Source organism: Agelaius phoeniceus, chromosome 4, assembly GCF_051311805.1.
Source record: "Agelaius phoeniceus isolate bAgePho1 chromosome 4, bAgePho1.hap1, whole genome shotgun sequence".
Lineage (NCBI taxonomy): Eukaryota > Metazoa > Chordata > Aves > Passeriformes > Icteridae > Agelaius > Agelaius phoeniceus.
In genome coordinates, this window is record NC_135268.1 from 28,864,191 (window position 1) to 28,884,964 (window position 20,774).

General features: G+C 49.1%; 1 protein-coding gene across 5 annotated transcripts in view; it reads left to right on the top strand.

Annotated features, from left to right (window-relative positions):
* Positions 1-756: 756 nt before the first annotated feature.
* The window catches only part of CXXC4 (CXXC finger protein 4), a 46,030-nt gene continuing 26,012 nt past the window's right edge, over positions 757-20,774 (top strand). For 3 of the 5 annotated variants that reach the window (XM_077177178.1, XM_077177180.1, XM_077177179.1), the window contains exons 1-3: positions 757-1,141; positions 1,299-1,375; positions 3,770-5,022. In XM_077177178.1, the coding sequence (XP_077033293.1) occupies positions 3,946-5,022 (1,077 nt within the window). In that variant the 5' untranslated portion in view covers positions 757-1,141; positions 1,299-1,375; positions 3,770-3,945. Of the gene's footprint in view, positions 1,142-1,298; positions 1,376-2,445; positions 2,579-3,769; positions 8,143-20,774 lie in introns of those variants that run through there. The other 2 variants (XM_077177177.1, XM_077177176.1) reach the window with 2 other exon arrangements.

Here is a 20,774-nt window from a genome sequence, read left to right on the forward strand (position 1 = left end):
TAGGCCTTTTCTGTGCTTGCAAGAACTCCGGGGAAGGCAGGTGAGCTTGGCTGGGTTTTTTTCATAGTTTGCTGAAATACTTTAAGGAACTGTAGTGTGTTTGCATGCAGTACCTGTATGTCAGCAGCTTGTTAAGAAATGTGTTTTAATGTTGGCAGTTCAGATGTGGAGTTCTCGTGGCCTGCCCGGACAGGTGCTCGGACAGGTGCCATGCACCTCTTGGGCTCTGGCACCTGCAAAGGACAAATGTTGGCAAAGAACTTCTAGTGAGTGCCGAGACACTTGTCTAACATCCACCGTTCAGCTGGCTCTATTTCGCCTGAATGTGCCTGAAATCTGCACCACCTCACGCGTCTGAAATAAAATCATAGCGTCGGGGGTTGGTAGTCATTAGAGATCTGCGAACGCGGGTGAAAAATGGCATGCAGCGTGGCCGTGCGCTGACCGGGGCACCGGCCTGCCGCTCCAGGGGCCGGGCCGGGCGAGGGCACCGCCGCTCCCCGCCGCAAACTTCCCGGGGCACAAAGTTTGCCGGCAGTTCCGCGCCGCCCGCGGGGAGGGTGACAGGGCGCAGCGCGGGGGGCGCGCCCTCCCCGCCGCCCCCTCCCCTCCCCTCTGCGGCGCGGCGCGGCCCCGCCCCGCCGGCAGCCCCGCACCGGGCGGCCGCGGCCGCAGCGCCCCCGCCGCGGGAGGGGAGCGCAGGGGGCGGCGGCGGGGGCGGCCCCGCGCTGCGCCGCGGCCCGTGCGCGCCGCTCGGCGGCCGCCCCGCCAGCGCTCGGCGGCAGCGGCGGGTGTCCGCATCCCTGCGTCCTCCCGGCGCGCTCCCTCACCTCGGCGGCGATCGCCTCCCGCCCGCCCCCGCCCTCCCCTCCCCCGCACCGCCACACGCACACGCACTCCCGGCGCTGTGTGCGAGGGCGGGCGCCGGGAGACGGGCGGCGAGCAGCGCGCCGGCAGAGGAGACCACCGCGCACACGCACACGCACACACACACACACTCCCGCCCGCCCTCCCTCTGTGCCTGCTCCCCCTCTGTGCCTGCTCCTTCCTCGCCCCCCGCCGCCTCCCCTGCTCCCCCCTCCTCCTCCTTTCTCTGCAACGAGCTAGAAAGAGAGAGAGGGGGGGAAAAAGCCACTTACAGGTATTTGTTTAGTGGATCGGCGGCTTAATTTATCCCCCCCCGCCCCCCCCCACCTTCCCCACCGCCCCTCGCAGTTTGTTTACAAGTATCAAAGTTGTAATTGAGGAGCTGCCAAGGCACATCTGGATATTTTTCTTCTTCTTCTTCTTTGTGTTAGGGACTGATGTGCAACTAATTAAAGGCAGACAGGCTGGTAGCGTCTGCACACTCAAGCCCCCCCAAATAAAGAGCCTGGTAAGTGACTGGTTTGCTTTCCCCCCTCATCTTTTTCCCCCTTATTCTTCGCGGGTTTTTTTTCTTTTGTTTTTTTTTTTGTTTTTTGTTTTGTGTGTGTGTGTGGTTTCGGATTTTAGTTGTGGGGTTTTTTTAGAGGGATGGGTTGTTTTTTTGGTTTTTTTTTTTAATTTTGGGTTTGTCGGGTGCTCTTTTTTTTCTGTTGTTCTTGTTATCTGGGATCGTAAAAGTAGATTAATGTTAGACTTGGGCAATAAAAGGCGTCGCTGTATTAATTTATTAATTAATCTGCACCCGCCCCTCCTCCTGAATCTTAAATATGACCTTTGATCTCTCTGTCTTTGGCAGAGCAGACATGCAATATTGAACATGTACGGTCACATTTAGCTTAAGCAGGGACAGAATCGCAAAGCCCGGCTAGCAATTTCTATTTATTTATTTCATTCGTGGAAAAGAGGGCGATAGTTAGAGGGGGAGGGAAATCAATAACTGCGTCTCGGGTACCCTTTTCATGCTCCGGAGATGCATCGATTAAACAATAATGACCCGGTTGGTGGGCACCATCATTTTCTCGCTGCTGGTGGCAATAAAGCCTGAGAGGGGATCGCGGGGAGAGAAAAGGTAGCCAGTGAGGGAAGGTTTTGTGGAGAGAAGCCAGTTTAATGCTGGGGGAAATAGGGCAAGAAAATGCATATGACTTCTGGCATAAAGGGCTGAACGCTAACATTTTATTCCTTACCAGATGCGTGGCTTTCGTACACATGGCTGGCAAAACTAGTTTTATTGAGTAGTTGTTATCGAGGACATGCAGCTAGGTTTTCCTTTCTGGAAACGAGAGAGATTGTTTTTTGGTTTTTTGGTTTTTTTTGTTTTTTTTTCTGTAAGCAAATCCTTCGCATCCCTCCACAAGACGACGCTTAGCCTAGAGCTTTCCGGGGCAGCCTTTGTATTGCCACTAGACCTCTGAAGGCAGCGAGAGTCTGGGTTTTTCCCTGACGTGGAAACACAGAGGTGGCTCCTGCGAGCTCGGGGTCGTTTTTTTTCTTTTTTTTTTTTTTTTCCGACGGAAGGGCGGCCGCCAGTCCCCAGTGCAGCCGGGGGTGAGGTTCCTTCTGTAGATTTACGCTCCCTTCATCTGGATTTGTTTACATAAAGCCCGCTTTCAGAGCACGACGTTGGGAGAAGACGAAGTTTTTGCACTCGGTAGGTTGGGCTGCAAACGGTTCATTAATCTAATTATGATCGTAATTACCGTAATGGATAACCATTTTGAACTAAACATACCAGAGTCTGGAAACTAGACGTAGCCCCACGAGTGCCTCACGAGTGAGCGTTTCTGATAGCCCTGCATCAGAAAAGATGCTGGAAATATCTGAACTATTCAGGTAGAGCATCTGGAAAACAAAGAGGCAGTGTTCATAAACTGAGGGCTTTTTAAGTTATGCTTATGTTTTGCTTTAGTTCGCTCAGGCTGCCATAATTTACCTTCTTCATTGCCATGAACTAAAATACTCCCCTTCACCTCCTTGGGGGAGAAAGGGGGCGGTAGGAAATAAAACGGACGCCGTGTCCTTAGCCCCCTCCTAAACTTTCCCAGCCGGGAGCAGAAAGCCATCTTTCCCCGATGGGGGCTAGTTCAGCAGGTACAGGGCTAGTTCAGCAGGTACAGGACGTGCCCTCCCGAGCGTTCCCGGGCTGTCTCTCGGCGAAGCCCCCTGCCCCGCGGCGCCTACGGAGGGGCTGTCCCCGTCTCGGTGTGTGTGTCCCCAGCCCTCCCTGCGCAGCCCCCGGCGGCGGTGACGGGGAATCCTCCCCGAGAGGCTGGGATAAATACTCCGTCGTTAGTACAGCTGCAGGCGCCGGGATCACAAGCTGTGAAATTGCTTAAGTATTTTTTTTTAACCTAGCCCCGTGCCCCCCGCGGCCTGCAGGCAGCCCCCCCGTACCCGGAGGTGGCGGGGGGGTCGGGGAAGCCGGTGCCGCCGCAACCAGCGCCCGGCGGAGCCAGCTGTGCCGGCAGGCAGCTAATGACCGCCGGGCTCAGAAGGACACCGTGGCAGCTGGCGGCTCCCTCCCCCACCTCCTTCTTTTTTCTTTTTTTTTTCTAATTCCTTTTATTTATTTTCCCCCTCGCTCTTTCTCCCTGCCTTTTCATTTTTCCCGGTGCTGGTAGGTGGGCAGCTCCCTGCCCCCGTGTCGTGTCCCCCGCCCCCCAGCTTGTCCCGGGACCGGGTTTGCCCCACCCGGGCGGGCGCTGCGAGCGCTCTGCCCGCGGGCACGGCGAGACGTGTGTCCCCCACCCGCGTGTGCTCCCCCCTCCCCCGGGGTGGCCGTGGGCGGCCGTCAGCGCCCCCCGCGCGCGCACCCCCTCGGAAATGACTTTTTGTGTTTCAGCTGCGGCAGCTCCCGTGAGGATGCCGGAGGAGCGGCTGCCCGGCCGAGCACCGACCGCGGGGATGCGTCCGGAGGAGGAGGATTAAGCGACCCCCCCCCCCCGCCCCGTCCCTCTCCCCCCGGCCCCCAGTCCCCCCCGTCCCGTCCCCTCCCGCCGCCCCCCTGCCCCGGCCACCATGAACACCAACGTGTGCGTGGAGAGCGGCCCTAACCCCGAGGCGCCGGGGCTGCCCAAGGACAGCCACCTGCCCGAGGGGGCCCTCAACAGCCTTGTGGATTACAACTCGGAGATGGAGAGGTACCGCTCCTTCGCCACCTTCTACAAGACCAACGGCGGCGCCTTCCCCCAAGCGGCCAAAATCGCCCGCATCACCACCCCCATCTTCCCCAGCGCGGCCGCCGCCGCCGCCGCCCGCATCGGCATGTCCCCCTGGAACTGCGACACCGCCACGGCCGCCGCCGCCACCGCCATGCTCTGGGGCAGCGGCGGCGGCGGCGGCGCGGCGGGCGGCGCGAGGAAACCCTCCTCCTCCTCCTCCTCCGCCGCCGCCGCCGCCGCCTCCGCGGCCGCCGCCGCCGCCTCCTCGCTGCACGCCGGCAGGGGCGGCATGCACCACCGGAGCGACTCGCAGCGGCTGGGCAAGCCCGGCTGCCCGCCGGCCGAGCAGCCCGCCCTGCCCATGGCCAACGGCAACTTCCTCTCCACCCTCGCCCCCGAGCACTGCCGGCCGCTGGCCGGCGAGTGCATGAACAAGCTCAAGTGCGGCGCCGCCGAAGCCGAGATCATGAACCTCCCCGACCGCGTCGGCACCTTCTCGGCCATCCCGGCGCTGGGCGGCCTCTCCCTTCCCCCCGGGGTCATCGTCATGACGGCCCTGCACTCCCCCGCCGCGGCCTCGGCCGCCGTCACAGACAGCGCCTTCCAGATCGCCAACCTGGCGGACTGCCCGCAGAGCCACGCCTCGGCCTCGCCCGCCTCCGCCCTGGGCGCCGCCGCCGGCGCGGGGGGCGGCGGAGGCGGCGGCGGTGGCGGCGGAGGCGGAGGGGGGGCCGGCGGCACCGGCGGCGGGGCCGGGGCCGGGGCGGGCAACCCCGCCAAGAAGAAGCGGAAACGCTGCGGGGTGTGCGTGCCCTGCAAGCGGCTCATCAACTGTGGAGTCTGCAGCAGTTGCAGGAACCGCAAAACGGGACACCAGATCTGCAAATTTAGGAAATGTGAAGAGCTTAAGAAAAAACCGGGCACTTCGTTAGAGGTCAGAGGAGATGATTTCTTTTTCCCCAGCCTCCCGCCGTCCCTCCTCAACCCCCTGCCCCCGCCCCTCCAGTGCTTCTTGTCTAGCTTCAAGATGCAGCATCCCTTCTCCGAGGCCTCCTTCAGGCTCTGAGGGAGCCCCCGCCGCGGGCGCGGCTCCCCGCGGCGCGGCTCCGCCGCCCGCCCCTCTCCGCCCCGCAGGGAAGAGAAACGCCGCCTCCCGCGGCGCCCCGCCGAGCCGGCCGCTGGCCCCCGGCCCCGGGCCGAGGAGGGACGGCCGGGGGGCGCCGGCCCCCGCCCCGCCAGCTCGTGGCCGTTACGGAACGATGCTAACCTGGTTTACCTGCCGTGCTGTTTCCATAAGACTGCTGGCTCTCTGGTTCCTTTTTGTTTTTCTTCCTATTTTTTTAAAATTTATCTCTCTCCCTGTTTTTTTCTTTCGTTTTTTAGTTAATGGCAATCATGACGATTCGGGGCGGTTTGTAGGAGCGGGGAGGTGGGAAAGGGAAAGTTTTAGCTGAACACCAGGTTTTCGCTGTCAGAAGTTCAGGGAAAGCAATGGCAAGTTCTTCTCCAGGTTGGCTGGTAGCAATGTGTCCCAGACAGACGACGGGCCACGGAGCCCAGTAGTAGGAGAAACGCACCCAAGTGATCTCTTTGGCAATGTCTTTTATGAAATACCCTGCTCGTGGTGTATTAAACACAATGGAAGAATAGCACAGGTATGACTGAACTGATTTCTGGCTGAACTGTATGTACGGTTATTTTTACAACGTTTCCTCGGAAGTGACAATGTATTGTGTTCCCCAAAGCTGTAACAACAGGTTTTCAGATTTGCTAGACGTACGAGAGACAGGCAGATCCCGTGTCGCAGACATTTTGGTTATTGTATTGGGTACGACAGACAATGGGAACCAAAATACACAACCGTGAGGAAAATGGCAATTGGATGGTATCGTTAGGGGAAGGGAACAAGTAAGAGGAAAGACTAGTAATCATACTTAATTCCTTGTCATTATAAAAATTATAGTGTTGCTGGTTCGACACACATCTCAGATGCATCTGAAGGTGTCGAGGATGATGGATTTAGTACAGAGGAGTAGTGTGTGGCGGATGACACCAAGATTTGTAGTCATAAAAATCAGCAACTAAGTGAGAAATTGTAACTTCCCTCTCTCTGTGTGTGTGTGTGTGTGTGCCTGTGTGTGTTTGCATAGCGGTTTATTCCCTTGCTCATTGCTCGCAGGAGCTCTCTCCAAGAAGAGATGGGATGAGGGATTCCAGGGAAAAAGCAACACTTAGAGCCAATTAATTTGTTCTGTGTTAAATAAATTGAGATAATAGTGTTGGTATTGACACTGCCATGGGACAAAAGCAACATTTGGGGGTTCACTGACATTTGGCTGATAGTATTAACTCTTTCCTAACCAGCCTCATCAAAACAACTAATTCCTCCTTGCAAGAATGAGCTGTTCTTGCTGAAAGTTTAATTCATAGCTCTGAATCCTTTTAGCTCTTTTTTTTGTGAATGGTGACCCAGCATTGCTAACACAAAAACCAGGATGGACTTCCCAGGGATAGAAACTAGACTGGGTTTTCAGTTCTTGTTTTTCCCAATAATATGCCTTTGGTTTTGTAGCAAGTTTGCAAAAAGGATCATTAACACCTTGTCTGTTAATACTGAGCATAGCCTAAAAGAGACTCCCTGAACCAGAGGCATGGAGAATTCCCCCTACACTACCCAGCACTGAGAGTGCCTTTGTGTGCCAAGTTCCCTCATTAGGCTTGCAAACCAGGGTGCTGCTGGGATTTAATGTTTGTGATAAATGATAGGTTCTGATGGTTTATCGATTTGTGCAGAAAGTGAGCTATCTCTGGAAGAAACACATTTGTACATTATCAGATCTTCCTATGGGTTTGTGTGCATCTCTGAGCACTTTTCCAGAAGTTCCTTGCCCCTGACAAAGGTGTTTGGTAGTGTTAAAAACTTTTCAGGTGTGCTATGAGAATGCCTCCTGTTAAAATTGTTTAACCACTGTGACTAGTAAAACCGCCACTTGTGTGCTCTCATAACCACCTGCCTTCACTTCTTCTCTTCATTCTCTCTTTCCCCCACTTACTCTCTCCTGTTTGTGCTCCGTCAGATACGTAAACACAAAAGCTCCTCTGCTGCTGTACTGTGACTTGAAGGAAACAGGTCTCTCTTTCCAGCTGTGGAGATGTCAGTAAGGCATCACTTTTCTGCAGGTCATGGCCCATCACAAGGTTTTGTCACAGGATGTGGCTAATTTCTTTACAGAGGTGTAGTTTGTCAGTAGGAGAGGAAGAATAACTTATTTGCATGGTGTTTTCCTTATGCTTTCTTTCTTCTTTATAAAGAATTAAAATTAATAAAGTGACAGAAGGGCTGCCTGCAGCACAGGTGCAGCAGCAGTGCTCTGGCTGTAGGGCCACCAGCTGGAAGGGTGTCAGAGGGTGACAGGGCCCTGCAGCAGTGGTGTTGGTGTTGGGGCTGGGCAAGGGCAGCCTCCCTGCAGAGTGAGTGCCTGGAGTGACTCTTGGCCTGTGCTCCTGGGGAATCCATCACTCTGCGTGGATGGTCCCCTGGCACCTCGGTTGGTACACAGCCATGGGTATGCATCAAGGATTGAGGGGCTCACCTTCCACTACACACTTAGGTGATTTGTGAATTGTGCTCGACAGTGGCTGCAAAATGCAGGGGTGATTTACAGCAGGGGATGGAACCGTGTTTAAAAACAAATGAAAAATTAGAAAAATACCAATAAACCGTGAGCTGGCTGACCCCACAGAAACCATTTCTCTCTTTTTCCTTTAAATCTCTTCTACTGGTGCAATGAAGGCATAGGATATAACTCTCAAAGATAGTATGTGGAGGTGAAGACAGATCACGTGAATGCTTTCCAGTTCCTGACCCTTGCATTTTTCATTGAATGCTTCTCACTCAGCATTTTTTTTTAAAACACTTGAATTATTTTTTCCTATTTTTCTTGTACTGTTTTCACATTAAAAGTGTCCCAATGCTCTAGTATTTTTCATAGAATGTTATTATTACTAGGAAATTTTATGTACAGCAATAATAAATCTATAAAAATCAGATTGACGTCACGTTGCACGCTTCCTACTTGTGTATGTATATTCTGTGTTCATTCAGATTTACAATCAGTTTAAAGAGACATAATCTTTATTTACCCATAGAGACTACTTATTTTCCTCTGATTGGTGCACATGTCTGTAACTTCTGCTGCAGGTTATGAAGGTTAGGTGCCTGGTGGTAGTTCACATCCTTCTCTCTTTTAAGCGAACGCCATTCAGTGCGTGAATCTCAGTTGCCCCAGTGCTCATTTTCATTAGTGTGACAGCAAGTTCAGGCAGAGAGGCTGACTTGTGTTGGCAGGGGCTGAAGGCTCCTGTCAAATGTGAAATATCAGCTGTTTAGGCATGCTGTCATCGTAGTGGGCACCACTTGCTCCCTTTGTAACAGCCCAGCTAATTGATATGTGCGCTATTAAAGTGAGCGTTTGCATACCAACCGGATTGAGTCAATACCAGCCTCCAAATCCGAGGCACTTGGCTGAGCTGTGCTTCAAGCCAGTGGGATTTTGAGATGGCCTTCTCCAGGGATAGGTTGTGATGATTGATTTCAGCAGGAACGGCGTCTGATCCTGAAAGTCTTAACACCATATGGCATTGCCACGGGGGAGAGAGGCTGCGCTGGCAACCTCCGAACCTGCACTTCGTGTTGCGGTAGCGTGTGCAAGCGCTGTTAAGGGAAGACTGCTGAGCTCTGTGGATAGGGGTCAATTAGTAGGGGCCTCAGAGGAAGCAATTTCCCCGCTGTCTATCTGGCTTTAAATTACATGCACAAGTTAAGTGACGGCATGATGGAATTGAGCAGTGGTGAGGGGGAACTGTAAAGTCTGATAAGAAGCAGGCGGCTAACACGATCCAGCGGGCTAACTGGAAGGTGGAAAGAAAGACCACCTTGTAGCTCGTGTTGCTGTTCATCCCTAAACATCAGCAGTGCTGCTCTATGACAGGCTGTCTCTCCTGCCTGCCACTGTCTCGTGGCCCTCCATCTGGCCGAGGCTCCCTGTGTGCATGTGTTAAACACTTTGCAAAAGGGCAAAAAAGCAGTCCTTGTTTCCGGGCGTTTACAGCTGGAGCAAGAACTGCCATCTGCCCCGAGCGCAATTTACATTGGTGTTGGCTGCAAAGCCCTGATCAGCCCTGAGAGCTGTTTTTTCCCCTCTTTCCTCCTTGTTTGTGACCCTGGTGCTCTGCCAGGGTTCTCTTGTTCTTCTGTTCCCAGGCCTGAGCCTAGAGGGAGCGTGCCTGGTGCTGGAACTGGCTGCTAGCACCATAAGAGAGCCCTCACTGGGTGACTGTGATGCTCGTGCTTCCAAGAGATTTTGGCTGGGGCTTCCAACATGATGCATGATCCTGCTGTGACAGTGTGAGCAGGGAGGGGAGGAAGTGAGAGGCAGGGCTAGATCTGACCTTTGTTGGACATTTTGCCATGAGGTTTTGTCACTTTCATTCAGATACTGCATGTCTGGGATAAACATACATTCTATGATGAGTTTTCCTTTTGACCTCTGGAGGTTCTTGGGGCAGCACCAGGCTCCTACTGCCACCTCCAGCAGAGACCAGAGCAGCTACATCTTTGCTCACCAGTCCCTGACCTCTGTTGCTCAGAAATCTCTTTGCTGGGAGTTAATCTTCTGCGTTAGGTTCACATCTTGCAGGGCAGGAATGTGCTGCAGTTGGTGGGAGTCATGGGGTGGAGGAATATGTTTAGAGCCCAGAGGAGACAAACTTTTAGTCTCCTTGCAGTTCTAGCAGATGACTGAGTGCAGATGATTTCCTCTGAAATGTGGTTGGATGATGCCTGGTTTAGTGTTTCATGTATTGTTGTTTCCCTTTCTTCATGCGATACTTGCAAAGCAGAGAAAGTGCCCAAACCCCATGACATTACTGTTCAGTTTAGAGTATAAATGGCTGCTTGACACACTGTGCATACTGTTGTTAAGGGGGGGCAAAAATGAAGTTACTCCTGCCTAAGAAAATCTCTTGGTGAGATTTGGTACTGAACTGAACAGCATTTGAAGAAATTCTGCAAAATTGTAGGCTAGTCAGGGACTTAACAGTTTCTTTCATACAAACACTGCTTTCTACTTGCATTGAAAATGGCTTGCTTTAAATCATTGAACTATGATTGTTTGCTAGTGAAATTGTCTGTATGGTAAGAGAGGTTAACTGGTTGCAGTGGTTCTGAATTTTGATTTCACTCAGTGGTTCTTTGCATGGTTTTCTAAGTACTAGTATAGGTTATACACTTGGAACATCAAGATTCTGTGCCAGACTCTGGATTTCAGTGTTGTGACTGTTTAATCTATTTTTTTTAAGCTGACATAATGAAATCTCTATGCACTGTTTAGGCTGGTCAAGCTACATGTGTCATGAGAAGGATGATGAATGAGGGTGGTTTGGGATTTTTTTGAGCAGTAATTAGCATAATAAGTGTCTTTTTTCTTCTTTTTTTTTTTTTTTTCTGCCAAATCATCTCAGTCACTTTGAACTAGATATTTCAGTTAGAGGTACATAAAACCATCATGACTTGGAGTCCTATGCCAGCTACAGGATGTTTGGAAAATCTTTTCCAATTCTGTGTTTGTACAAATTGTGGTAGACTATACACATCATGTGTGATTCATATAAGGAGACTTTGTTTAAGTTGGTAGATATGTGAATGTCATGCTTCATGCCACTGATTAGGGGTGGGTAAGAGTAAGGAACAGTCTCAATTTTTGTCTGCTTATTCATGTATGTTTGTATTATCAGATCTTGGGGTCACTTTCCATGCAATTCTGTTTGCTAAGTGCACACCTCACACCTTTACTGAAGTCAGGGAAGACCTTGCTCACTTGGAGAATGGGTTAGGGTGTCAGCAAGCAATCCCTTGGTACTGGGAAAAGAAAAGGAACAGAAACCTTTTTTTTTTTTTTGGTCAGAAACCAACATCCTGGTACTGCTTTTTGGGTTTAAAAAAAAAGTGCCCTAAAGAGTTGAAAAAAAGTTGATGTTCATTTCTGTGTGGTGTGTCATGCATTTTTGTATGGCAATGACTAAGAACAGGTTTTTTCCAAATACCCTAAAAATTTGTATTGTTAAAAAGAAAATTAGTAGTCTTCCAACTCTTAACATGCATATATTTTAAGGGTTAGGCTTGGTGAAATAATTCTAAGCAGGCAAACCTAGAATGTACACCTTAAAGACTCATCAAATACAGCATAATCCTTTTGATCACTGGTTGCAATGGGAAATGGCTGCTGCTTGCATAGGTATAAGCCTTTTGGATGTACCCAAGCGAGTTGGGAGCAGTAAGTAACTTGTGTTACTGCAGCCTTGTTACTGGTGGCTAATAATTCCTAAGCCACCAGCTATGTGCTTAAAAACTGGCAGCAGACACCATGTCTCCTGAGGAGTGCCACCACCCAGGGAAAGCATTTCTGTGCTTCTGTAGTGTCTGTGGTTTTGATAGCTCATCTGCTTGGATGATTGTACTGAGCCACAATGTCTTGAAGCATGTGGCTTCCTTTGACACCTTTTCTGCTATTTGAGAGCCCTGACTGCATGTCTGCTTTCTCTCTTCTTTTGGGTACTTCAATTGTTTTCCACAGTCATATCTTGTTCAGTCACATGCAAACACCTGTCCTGAAATTGAATTACTCTGCAGTGTAATCTAAAGTCATCCCCCATTTCGGCATCCTGTGCTTTCTGTTGTGTGTTGAGTTATGTTGCACTGTACTTTAGATGTGACAGCCATTTAATAATGTTGAAGCCTTAGCTCTGCAGGGGCTAAAAAGATCCCAGCAGGCTTGTTAACTTCTACTCTCAGACATTATGGGAAATATTTTCTCCTCCCTGGAACACTTCGGCATCCTCTTAATTAACACTATAAAAATCCATAGCCAGGTATGCGTGAAGCCTGTTTAATTCTTTTGCAGTTTTCCAGAGTTTCTCTGTTCCTTCCTCTTTAACCAGACAGCGGTGCCAAGTGAGATATGAGAACATAAAAGGAATAAAGGCAGCCTGGGTCATGCAGGATACTGTGTTCTTGTCAGGCAGCATACTCATCAAGTGCCTTTCCCATACCCACCATAGGATCTTATTTTTTCCTTGCTCTACTCAGTATTTCTCTTTATCTCAATCTCTGAAGTGTTGGGCATTTTAGAACTTTGCACCTCTCTTTTCTCAGGACAGTATTCTTTTCTGCTTCACACTACTGTGGTCATGGTGTCTGTTGTACTTCTATGTAGAATCCCCACTAGCTGGTATCAGACTTCATTTGACTAGAAGTTATCTTTCTATATATTTGACTAAAAAGCTATCTGAGACAGAGATGAGAGAGATTATTCACTGGTTTAGGAGGTGGAGAAGCAGTATTAAAATTTGAGGTGGAGAGAAGAACTTAAATACTAGAAAATGGGGTAAATCCAAGGGAGTTCAGGATGGATATCACTTAAGATGAGGGCAGAGGAGAAGGAAAGAAGAGCTGCAGAGTGCTCAAACAGAGGAGAAATCCATAGTGGCTGAGGGTTGGTTATAATGTCTGAAGCCTCAGTGAGGGGGTGCCTGCTCCTCCACAGGGGTGACTCAGTTACCATGGGACAGACTAAGCACTGAAGTGTGCAGTGGTAGGGCTGAAGATGCAGTGACATTTCCCTTGCTAAGAAGAGTGTGTGTATACACCTCTAATAGGAGGTATATTTGCTGCTATGAGTAATAAATTAGTATTCAGGTGAGGCAATTGAAGAGCTCACCAGTAACCATCTTCCCAAAACTTCTGCAGGGGAAGGTCAAGATTTCACAGAGCTGAAGGGAACCTTGATGAGGGTAAGCAGGGATTTCCCCATGTCCTTGTGGATATCATAAACCAGTTTTTAAAATTAATTTTGAAAAATTGACTGGAGTTTGTGGAGAGAATTTCAATATCAGGGTGAGCTTTTGGTATGGATGGAGTCTTGTCTTCCAAACAAGTTGTTCAAGGGGTAAGAAAATGAAAAAGGCATACACACAGAAAAGCCAACAGATATGAAAGAGAGAGGGGAAGCTTGCAAAGGAGAGGCTGAAAATGATGATTTCTTGCACGAGGACTTCTTGGTCTTAAAGATTTCCTTGGTGGTGTGTACTGTGTTTCCTGGGAAAGCTGGAGCATGCTGACAGCATATCAGTCTGGCACAATGTTAACACAAAGAATTTGCCCCATTGTCATGAAAAAAATACCCCACAACAACTGCAGTTCAGTGACATCTGTCCTGCACATCCTAACTGTGATGGGAGATTGGAGATTGGGTGCAGCAGCCTCGGCAGTTACAGGCTTGGAAGAGAGCTGAAGAGCTCTCACAGTCTGTGTAGAAGCTACAAGGAGAGCAGAGTGAGAGTAATTAAAGATGCTGAAAACACAAAAGGAGAGGCAAGGAATACAATATACAAAGGATATACATTTTTAAATATGTGATCTCCAAAGCAAGTAGTACTAGTGAAAAAAAGGCTTTTGGTTTTAAAGCAAAAAAACCAGGAGAAAAATACATTTGGAAGGGTTGTGTGACCCACATGGCAGGGGGTGAGGGAGGACTCAGTTACACCATCTTAGTAATGATGTAAAACCCATTCCCTCTACATCACCAGTTCATCTGAGCTCTGGGAGGTGGTGAAATGCTTGGCTGGTTGCTTGGAAGCTGATGTAGAGTAAATTGGAGGTCAAAGTCCAGTGAAGGGCACAGTGTCATGAAAATAATGACTGAGATGGGTCTTAATTGTCATCCTTGCAAATTTCAGAAGACACACTCGGGAAAGACCAGGATTCAAAACCATTTACAATGTATTAATGTCTCCCTCAGCAGTCAGGAATTGTGGTGACCTGTTGTATGAGAGTGTTGCTGCTCCCCTTCCTGCATCGAGTCAGACAATGCACGGTGCTCACCTTGATGCTTGGCTACAAGACAGCCAAACTGGCACCTGTGATGGGTCTTAGGCATTGGCTGGTTATACTCCCTCAGCTGAGATACCAAGTGCTGCATTTGAGTGATGTATTTCTGTATTTCTCCTTCCTTTTATTTTTCTTTTATTTTTCTTTTTGCAAGCTTTGCAGAAAAAGAAATAAGCAAGCAGAGACCAAGAATTTAATGGTTATATTTTTCACTGGCTCTTTTATCAACAGCATGTGAAAAATCCCAAAGGACAGAAGCAGTTAGCTAACCAATGAGGCATCATAGCTGATTTTAGGTTCCATGCAGGAGAAAAAGATACTGAAGCCCCAGCAGCTCAAAGGGAAAGAGATTTAAATTTAGGTTTGGTACTAAGAAACGTGCCTCTCCTCTGCTTGGAGACCAGTCTGTAAGAGATTACTGTACCCCAGGGCAGCAGTTTGGAGGATGATAGAGATGTCAGCCTGTGAGTGCAAAGACTTGTACCACTGGATGATGAACCAGCAGGGATTTCTCATTAATGGAATGAATGTTAACAAGAATAATTCTGTTTTGTGAGCTGGTGTGTGTGGGAAGGATAAATGATAGGGGCTGATGGATGGTCTTCACAGAGATTTGATTAGGGAGAAGGTGAATGGCAGTGTGTGTGTGAGAGAGGGGGAGGTGTGTGCACGTGGTACATCCATTGCAGTAGGCAGGCACACTTCTAATTGATAATGTCTGCCAGAGAAGTCAGCAGAAGTAACCAGATAGGTCCTAGGCAAAAGCAGAAGCTGAGCACTGGTGTGGATATTTCATTTTTAGTGTCCTGTGTATTGTAGAATCTTGGGTTTTATGTTGCATGGTGGTTACAAACCTGTATCCAAGAATTTCTCTCTAAAACTTTTGTCAGTAACAGAGCTTTCTGCTAATAAAGCATTTGACTATTGATATTAATTCCCACAGTCAGTATGAGAGCACTGAATGACATCTTCTCTGACCCGCTTAGCGTCATCTTTGTCTCTGAAGTAACACTCCTAAAGCTTATATGAGCCCTTCCCTGAAAAAGCAGGAGACAGGCCAGACCTACTGGTTGAGAGGCCAGGCAGGCAGAACCAGCAGAAACAATCCCTCATCCTTGCCTGAGGCCTTCATATGCTGCTGGAATGCAAATAATAAATGGAAAAAGGCAAAATAGTCACATAAGCTGAGCAGGCACTCTAAGCAGCTCCAGCCTCAGGTACAGGGCTAGCTGAGAAAGTGAATGAACTGCATGAACTGCTGGAGAGAGATGTAGACATAGGGAAGGAAACGTGAATCCCTTTGACAGCGAGATGTCTAACCCTAACCCTCACCCGAAAAGCCAAACCTCTGCTATGGTCCTTTGGCGGGAAGCCATGAGGAGCTGGAGTGTGGCCATCTGGAGCCGAGGACAAGGTGGCAGGTGACAGGTGGCAGGTGACAGGTGACAGGAGGAGTTTGGGCCCGCTGGCCGGCGCTGCCAGCCCGCCTGCAGCATGCCAGGCTCAGGGAAGCCCACAGCCAAGCCGTGCTCCCCTCGGGAGCGAGCGAGACAGCAGAGGTGGAGACTTGGCTCCGTCCCTCGGCTCACTGGCCAAAAGGGCTGTGCTGGCACAAGGGAGGGAGTGTGCTGGAAGGCATCCACAGGCAGCTACTCCAGCCTGGCAGGGGATGGGCAGAGGAGGTGTGTTCCTTCCCAGGGCTCTGCCTGCATCCACGTGCCATGTACCGGTACCCTCTGCGTGCCCCTGCAGTGCTTCAGTGACTCGGGCTGGCCCCTGGGGGTGCTGAGGCCCATGGTGGAGCATGGGAGCTGCTCCCCTTAGAGCTGAAGGTGATGCTCACTGGCACAGAGTGGGGCTCCATCACTAACATTTCCTGGGACTGAGCTGTTTTTGCTTTGACAGCATTAGTCCGGATTCCTTACGATTTCTGATCTGTGGTTGCCGTCTGTTTTCCCCAATGGCATTACACATTTTTTCAGATCAGGACCCTATTCTCCCAAATTTGATCTCATCTATATAGTGAAAACAAAAGTTAATATATAAAATAAACTGTGGTGTGCAGTGAATGTAAATGAGGGATACCTTTGCTCCTTTCTTCTTCCATGGAGAAACACATTACTTCTCTGACTAATCCTATTGATTTGGCTGGGGAGCTATGGCCTGCTGCTGATGTCAAGTCCAAGTGGCAGGATCCGGCTATACAGTGGCAGGTCTCCGTGGCCGTTGGCACAAATGCTTTATTCCCCAGCTGACTCCACTGAAATCTCCTGAGGTTACCTCTGAGCTATTTGAGAAGAGCTGGGTTTTCAAACCATGACCCTGACTTAGGAGTACATTTTAAAAATTTCTACTTGCAATGTCCTGTAGCAAAGGTTTACTTTTCACTCGGTGAAGCTGGCGGCAGAGAAAGTCAAATGAGTTTTCCTAATCTGGTATGTTCTAAATCTGGTTTGTCTCAAATACAGCCTGAGAGATATGCAGTGCAAGTGGAAAAATAACTGCCAGCACGCAGATGCGTGTCCTCCCGGAGCAAATAAAGCTGACTTTTAAAATGAATGTTAAATTTCATCCTTGGTATGAAGGGAGACAGGCTTGTAGTTCAGGTATGGGGAGAGATGTTTTAAGGTGGGCTGTGGAAGAAAGCTCACCACCAAACTTCTGACCCAGCGTACATGTCCCTTTTTATCTGCTAAGTCCAATAATAAGCTTGTTATTAGAGGACATCTGTTACTGCCTGATAACTCGTGCAGCAAGCAGGAGCACAGCGTTGGTGGGCAGCCAGGGATTTTGGCAGCTGTGGGGAGCAGCAGCTTCGTGGACTGTTTCACACCTCGTCCAGAGCGGGGTCAGCACATCCCTCCCGTGGGCCTGTGGCTGGGTGGGAGGATGCCAGGAGTGTGAGGCAAGGGCTATTTCTGCACAGAGCTCCCCTGTGCCAGTTGGTGTGCAGGTGTGCCAAAGCCTCATCCACGCATCCTCCTGCAGCCACAGCTGGCCCCTCGGTGCTGGGTCAGCGTGGTGGGTCCCTGGCATACCTCCAGGACAGGCAGTGCAGCAGCTGGGAGAAACGTGCCACACGCTGGGTTCTGCTTTTTCCTTCTGCATTTCCAGGGGATGCAGTTCACACACCAGTTTCTTGCCCCTAAGCCTCCTTGCCTGAAGAAAAACATTCAAGGAGACTGTGTGAGCTGAATCTGAGCGTCATGAGGTTTTCCCCAAAGCCATTGCTGTAGGTAATGTATATTTATGAGCGGAACAAAGTGGGCTGCAGATACTTTGAAAGGCTGCTTTCCTCTCAGGGTGGCTTAGCATTTAGGCAAGTTAGGAGTAGAGGTGCTGTCCAGACTGCATTTGCCAGTGGCAGAACAGGCTGGTGCAGGACAGATGGCATCTCCCACCTGCCTTCCCTGTGTGTCAGGAGATGCTGATGCTCTGTGGTTCAGGAGATGGTTATCTTTCCAGTACCGAGAGGGAGCCTTCAAGAAAACTGGAGAGGGACTTTCTACAGGGGTACATAGTGGTAGGAAAAGGAGAAATGGCTTTAGACTGAAAGAAGGTAGGTTTAGATACATATTAGGAAGAAACATCTTATGCTGAGGGTGGTGAGGCACTGGAACAGACTGTCCAGGGAAGCTGTGGATGCCTCATCCCTGCCAGTGTTCAAAGCTGACTTGGATGGGGATCTGAGAAACCTGGTGGAGTGAGTAGTGTCCCTGCCCATGGCAGGTGAGTTGGAGGTGATCTATAAGGGCCCTTCTGACCCAAATAATTCTATGATCTTAGAGTGCTCTGCAGATCAGGAGACCACATCCCTCTGCTGGCCTTTAGCCCATCACAGTGTAAGACTGTGATTGTCTGTGCCAGTGTAAGACCGTGACTGTGACTGTCATTCCAACAATGAGACTGTGCCTGTACGGTCTCAGGACTGCCCTGTGTGCCCTGAGCCCAGCTCTTGTGTGGGGAAGGGTCTTTCCAGAGAGGGAAATAGGGGATGGAAAGTGAGTTTTGAATTTGCACCAGAGTCTGTATTGTTTATGTATGAGCGATGCTGATGTCATTTCCAGGGTGAGTGTCGGACACCTGAATTAGCTTGTGGCACTAGAAGTACAAGGTGTGACATGAAGTAAAGGCCAGCTTGCTTTCCTGCTGGCAGTCATGTGGGCTCTGTTAGACTCATGAGGTGCATAGCCTGCATTCACACAGTGTAAGGAAAGCATACAGGCACTGGTTTATGGCCAGTGGTGGTCAGTGTTTGCTGGGCCAGGCTCCTGATGGATTCAAATTGTATTTCATGCAGTGGCCAGGACTTTTCAGCTGAATTGTTTTGGGCACCATAGAGCACCAGATTTCTCTATATCTGACCATATATCTCTTTCTCAATATATATAGATATATTGAGATAGACACAGACACACACATATACATGTATATAGGTGTATATAACTTGCTGGGCCAAACTGCTCCTCTTGTGCAAGGCGTTTCAAGGAGGGATTGCTCTCCAACTTGAGAAGCTCATGTTGGGTTATCTGCAGATAAGCTCACTTTTCCCTGTGTTGCTAGCACTAGTCCCGCTGCTTTGGGAAATCCACCAGTTTCATGTCATTTGCCATGTGAATTTCTGATTCATTAACACGCTGTGTATTTCGGTGGTTGGATAGGTCTCTGTAAAGACCACCAGGTAGCCAAGATTGTATTGGACATAGCTCAATTGCTGTAGACTTCCCAAAGACCCTCTGTTGAGCTGGATTGCTTCCAAGGCTCCTCAAGAGGAGTGAGGAGTGCCACATCTGGCTAATAATTTGCTGTAGCCAACATATGAGTTTACTTCAATGAGAGCAGGATTTTTGCTCATGGATCAAACATCAAAGGATTCTTACATAATGCAATATCTTTTAACATTGGTAAAGTATTAGGTCATAATCATGTAGTGCTCTGATATATTTTATTATTCTATTTTATTTCTGAATGCAGTTCACCTCAAATGATTCCCTAGCCTTGTAGAAAATAGTAATACAGGTGACTTACAGTGAGTCTTGGTTGGATAGCTCTGAATTTTCTCTGCACCCTAGCAGCAGCAGCATTCCAAGCAGGTGCAGCCAACTTTCCTGATTCCTTGTATCTGTATCACACTTTTCAAGTGAGTGTGAGACTCAAGGAGCCGAGGAGAGAGGATTCTCTGGCAGGTGGGGTAGCCTTGGCTTGAGCTTGCCGAGGGCTGGGCTGGGCAAGCAGGCGGGCCTTGGATGAGCAAATCCCACTGTCTGGCATCCCATGCCTCCTTCAGTCGGTCACCCCAGAGAGCAGTGGGAGAGATCATTCTTTACTGAGTGCTGTTGCTGTGAAAATGCAAGTGTTGAAACAGACTTTGGTGAGGAATTTACAGCTCCTGCCAGCATGCTGGTTTTTATGTGTTGTGTACAGCCAGGGTCTGCTTTTACATTTCCCTGTGGAGCATCCAGACAGATACATAGGTATCATTTTTCTGCTTAATTGAGGAGATTTTCTGTTGGTTTCCGTTGCCTGTTTTTTACCTTTTTTCTCCAAAAATGTAGCATGCTTGGTTCCCTATATGAAACTCATTTTTTGAGGCAATAATTAGATCTTCAGATTTCAAATATTCGAGCTACTTCTTCTGCAGTGAAAGCTGGCACATAGGGAGCAGAATAGAAAGTTTGAAAGTGTGGAGGACATTTCATCCCGGGTTTATGTAGGGATAAATCCTCTCCAGTGCCATGCTTTATGGCATTACCTGCATGGAGAAGCCAGGGCTGCAGGTTTCTGAGCATCCTCCTGAGAGCAAGGCTGCCATTTGTCAGCATTTGCACCAGCACGAGCAGTGAAGGCTTTTACAGCAAAACCGCGCTGATCAACTCTGGTTCTGCTCCTCAGCACCCCTCCCCAGGCTTCCAGGCAGATCTGTCTTTCCTGTCACTCAGTATAACCATTCCCCACCAGCAGCACAGAGATTCTGGATCTGTGCAGAATGCACTGTAATCTCACTGAGAGTTTGACTCCCCAGCTGGGAGTGCTGGGTTTATACAGCCAAGCAGTAGATGGTCATTGCACTTAAACTTTTGTGTTGGTGTGCTGAACCTCTAAATGGGCTGAAGGGTCTCTCTTTGTCTCCAAATAACCTTGATCCTTGGAGTGCTGAAATCTATGGATTTCATTGCATATACTGGTTAGGATTTAACTTGATATAGCTATTCAATTTTAAAGGATTTCTTCTTTTTTGTTTGTGGTTGGTTTTTTTGGGGGTTTTTTTTGGTTTTTTTTTTTTTGGTTTTTTTTTTTTTTTTTTTTGTTTAAGGGTGGATTAGTAATTCATTCCCAAATTGGTAGTTAGCACAATGGATGTTTAATTGTAAATGTATATCTTTAATTAGAACTTGGTACACAGATGCAAAAATTCCTTATCTTGCAGTTTTTCAAAAGCACACATATTAAACCACAGCCTTGCCCTTCAAAAATACTGTTCTGTGCATTTAAAGGTCTGAATGACCTTTTAATCAGACATTACACCTTTACTTCCAGCTGATATGACAACGTCTGACAGTAACTCAACGTGATGTGGCAAGAAAATAAATAAAAGCTATCTCAGTCACTATGTCTTTAAATCTCTCTGTCTTGCTGTGGTTTTGTGTTCAGGCAGATGGACCCACAGCAGAATATTACATTTAGTTTTCAAGTGAAGACAATGTATTGAGTTTAATATGTTTGCATGTTTGACTGTTCTT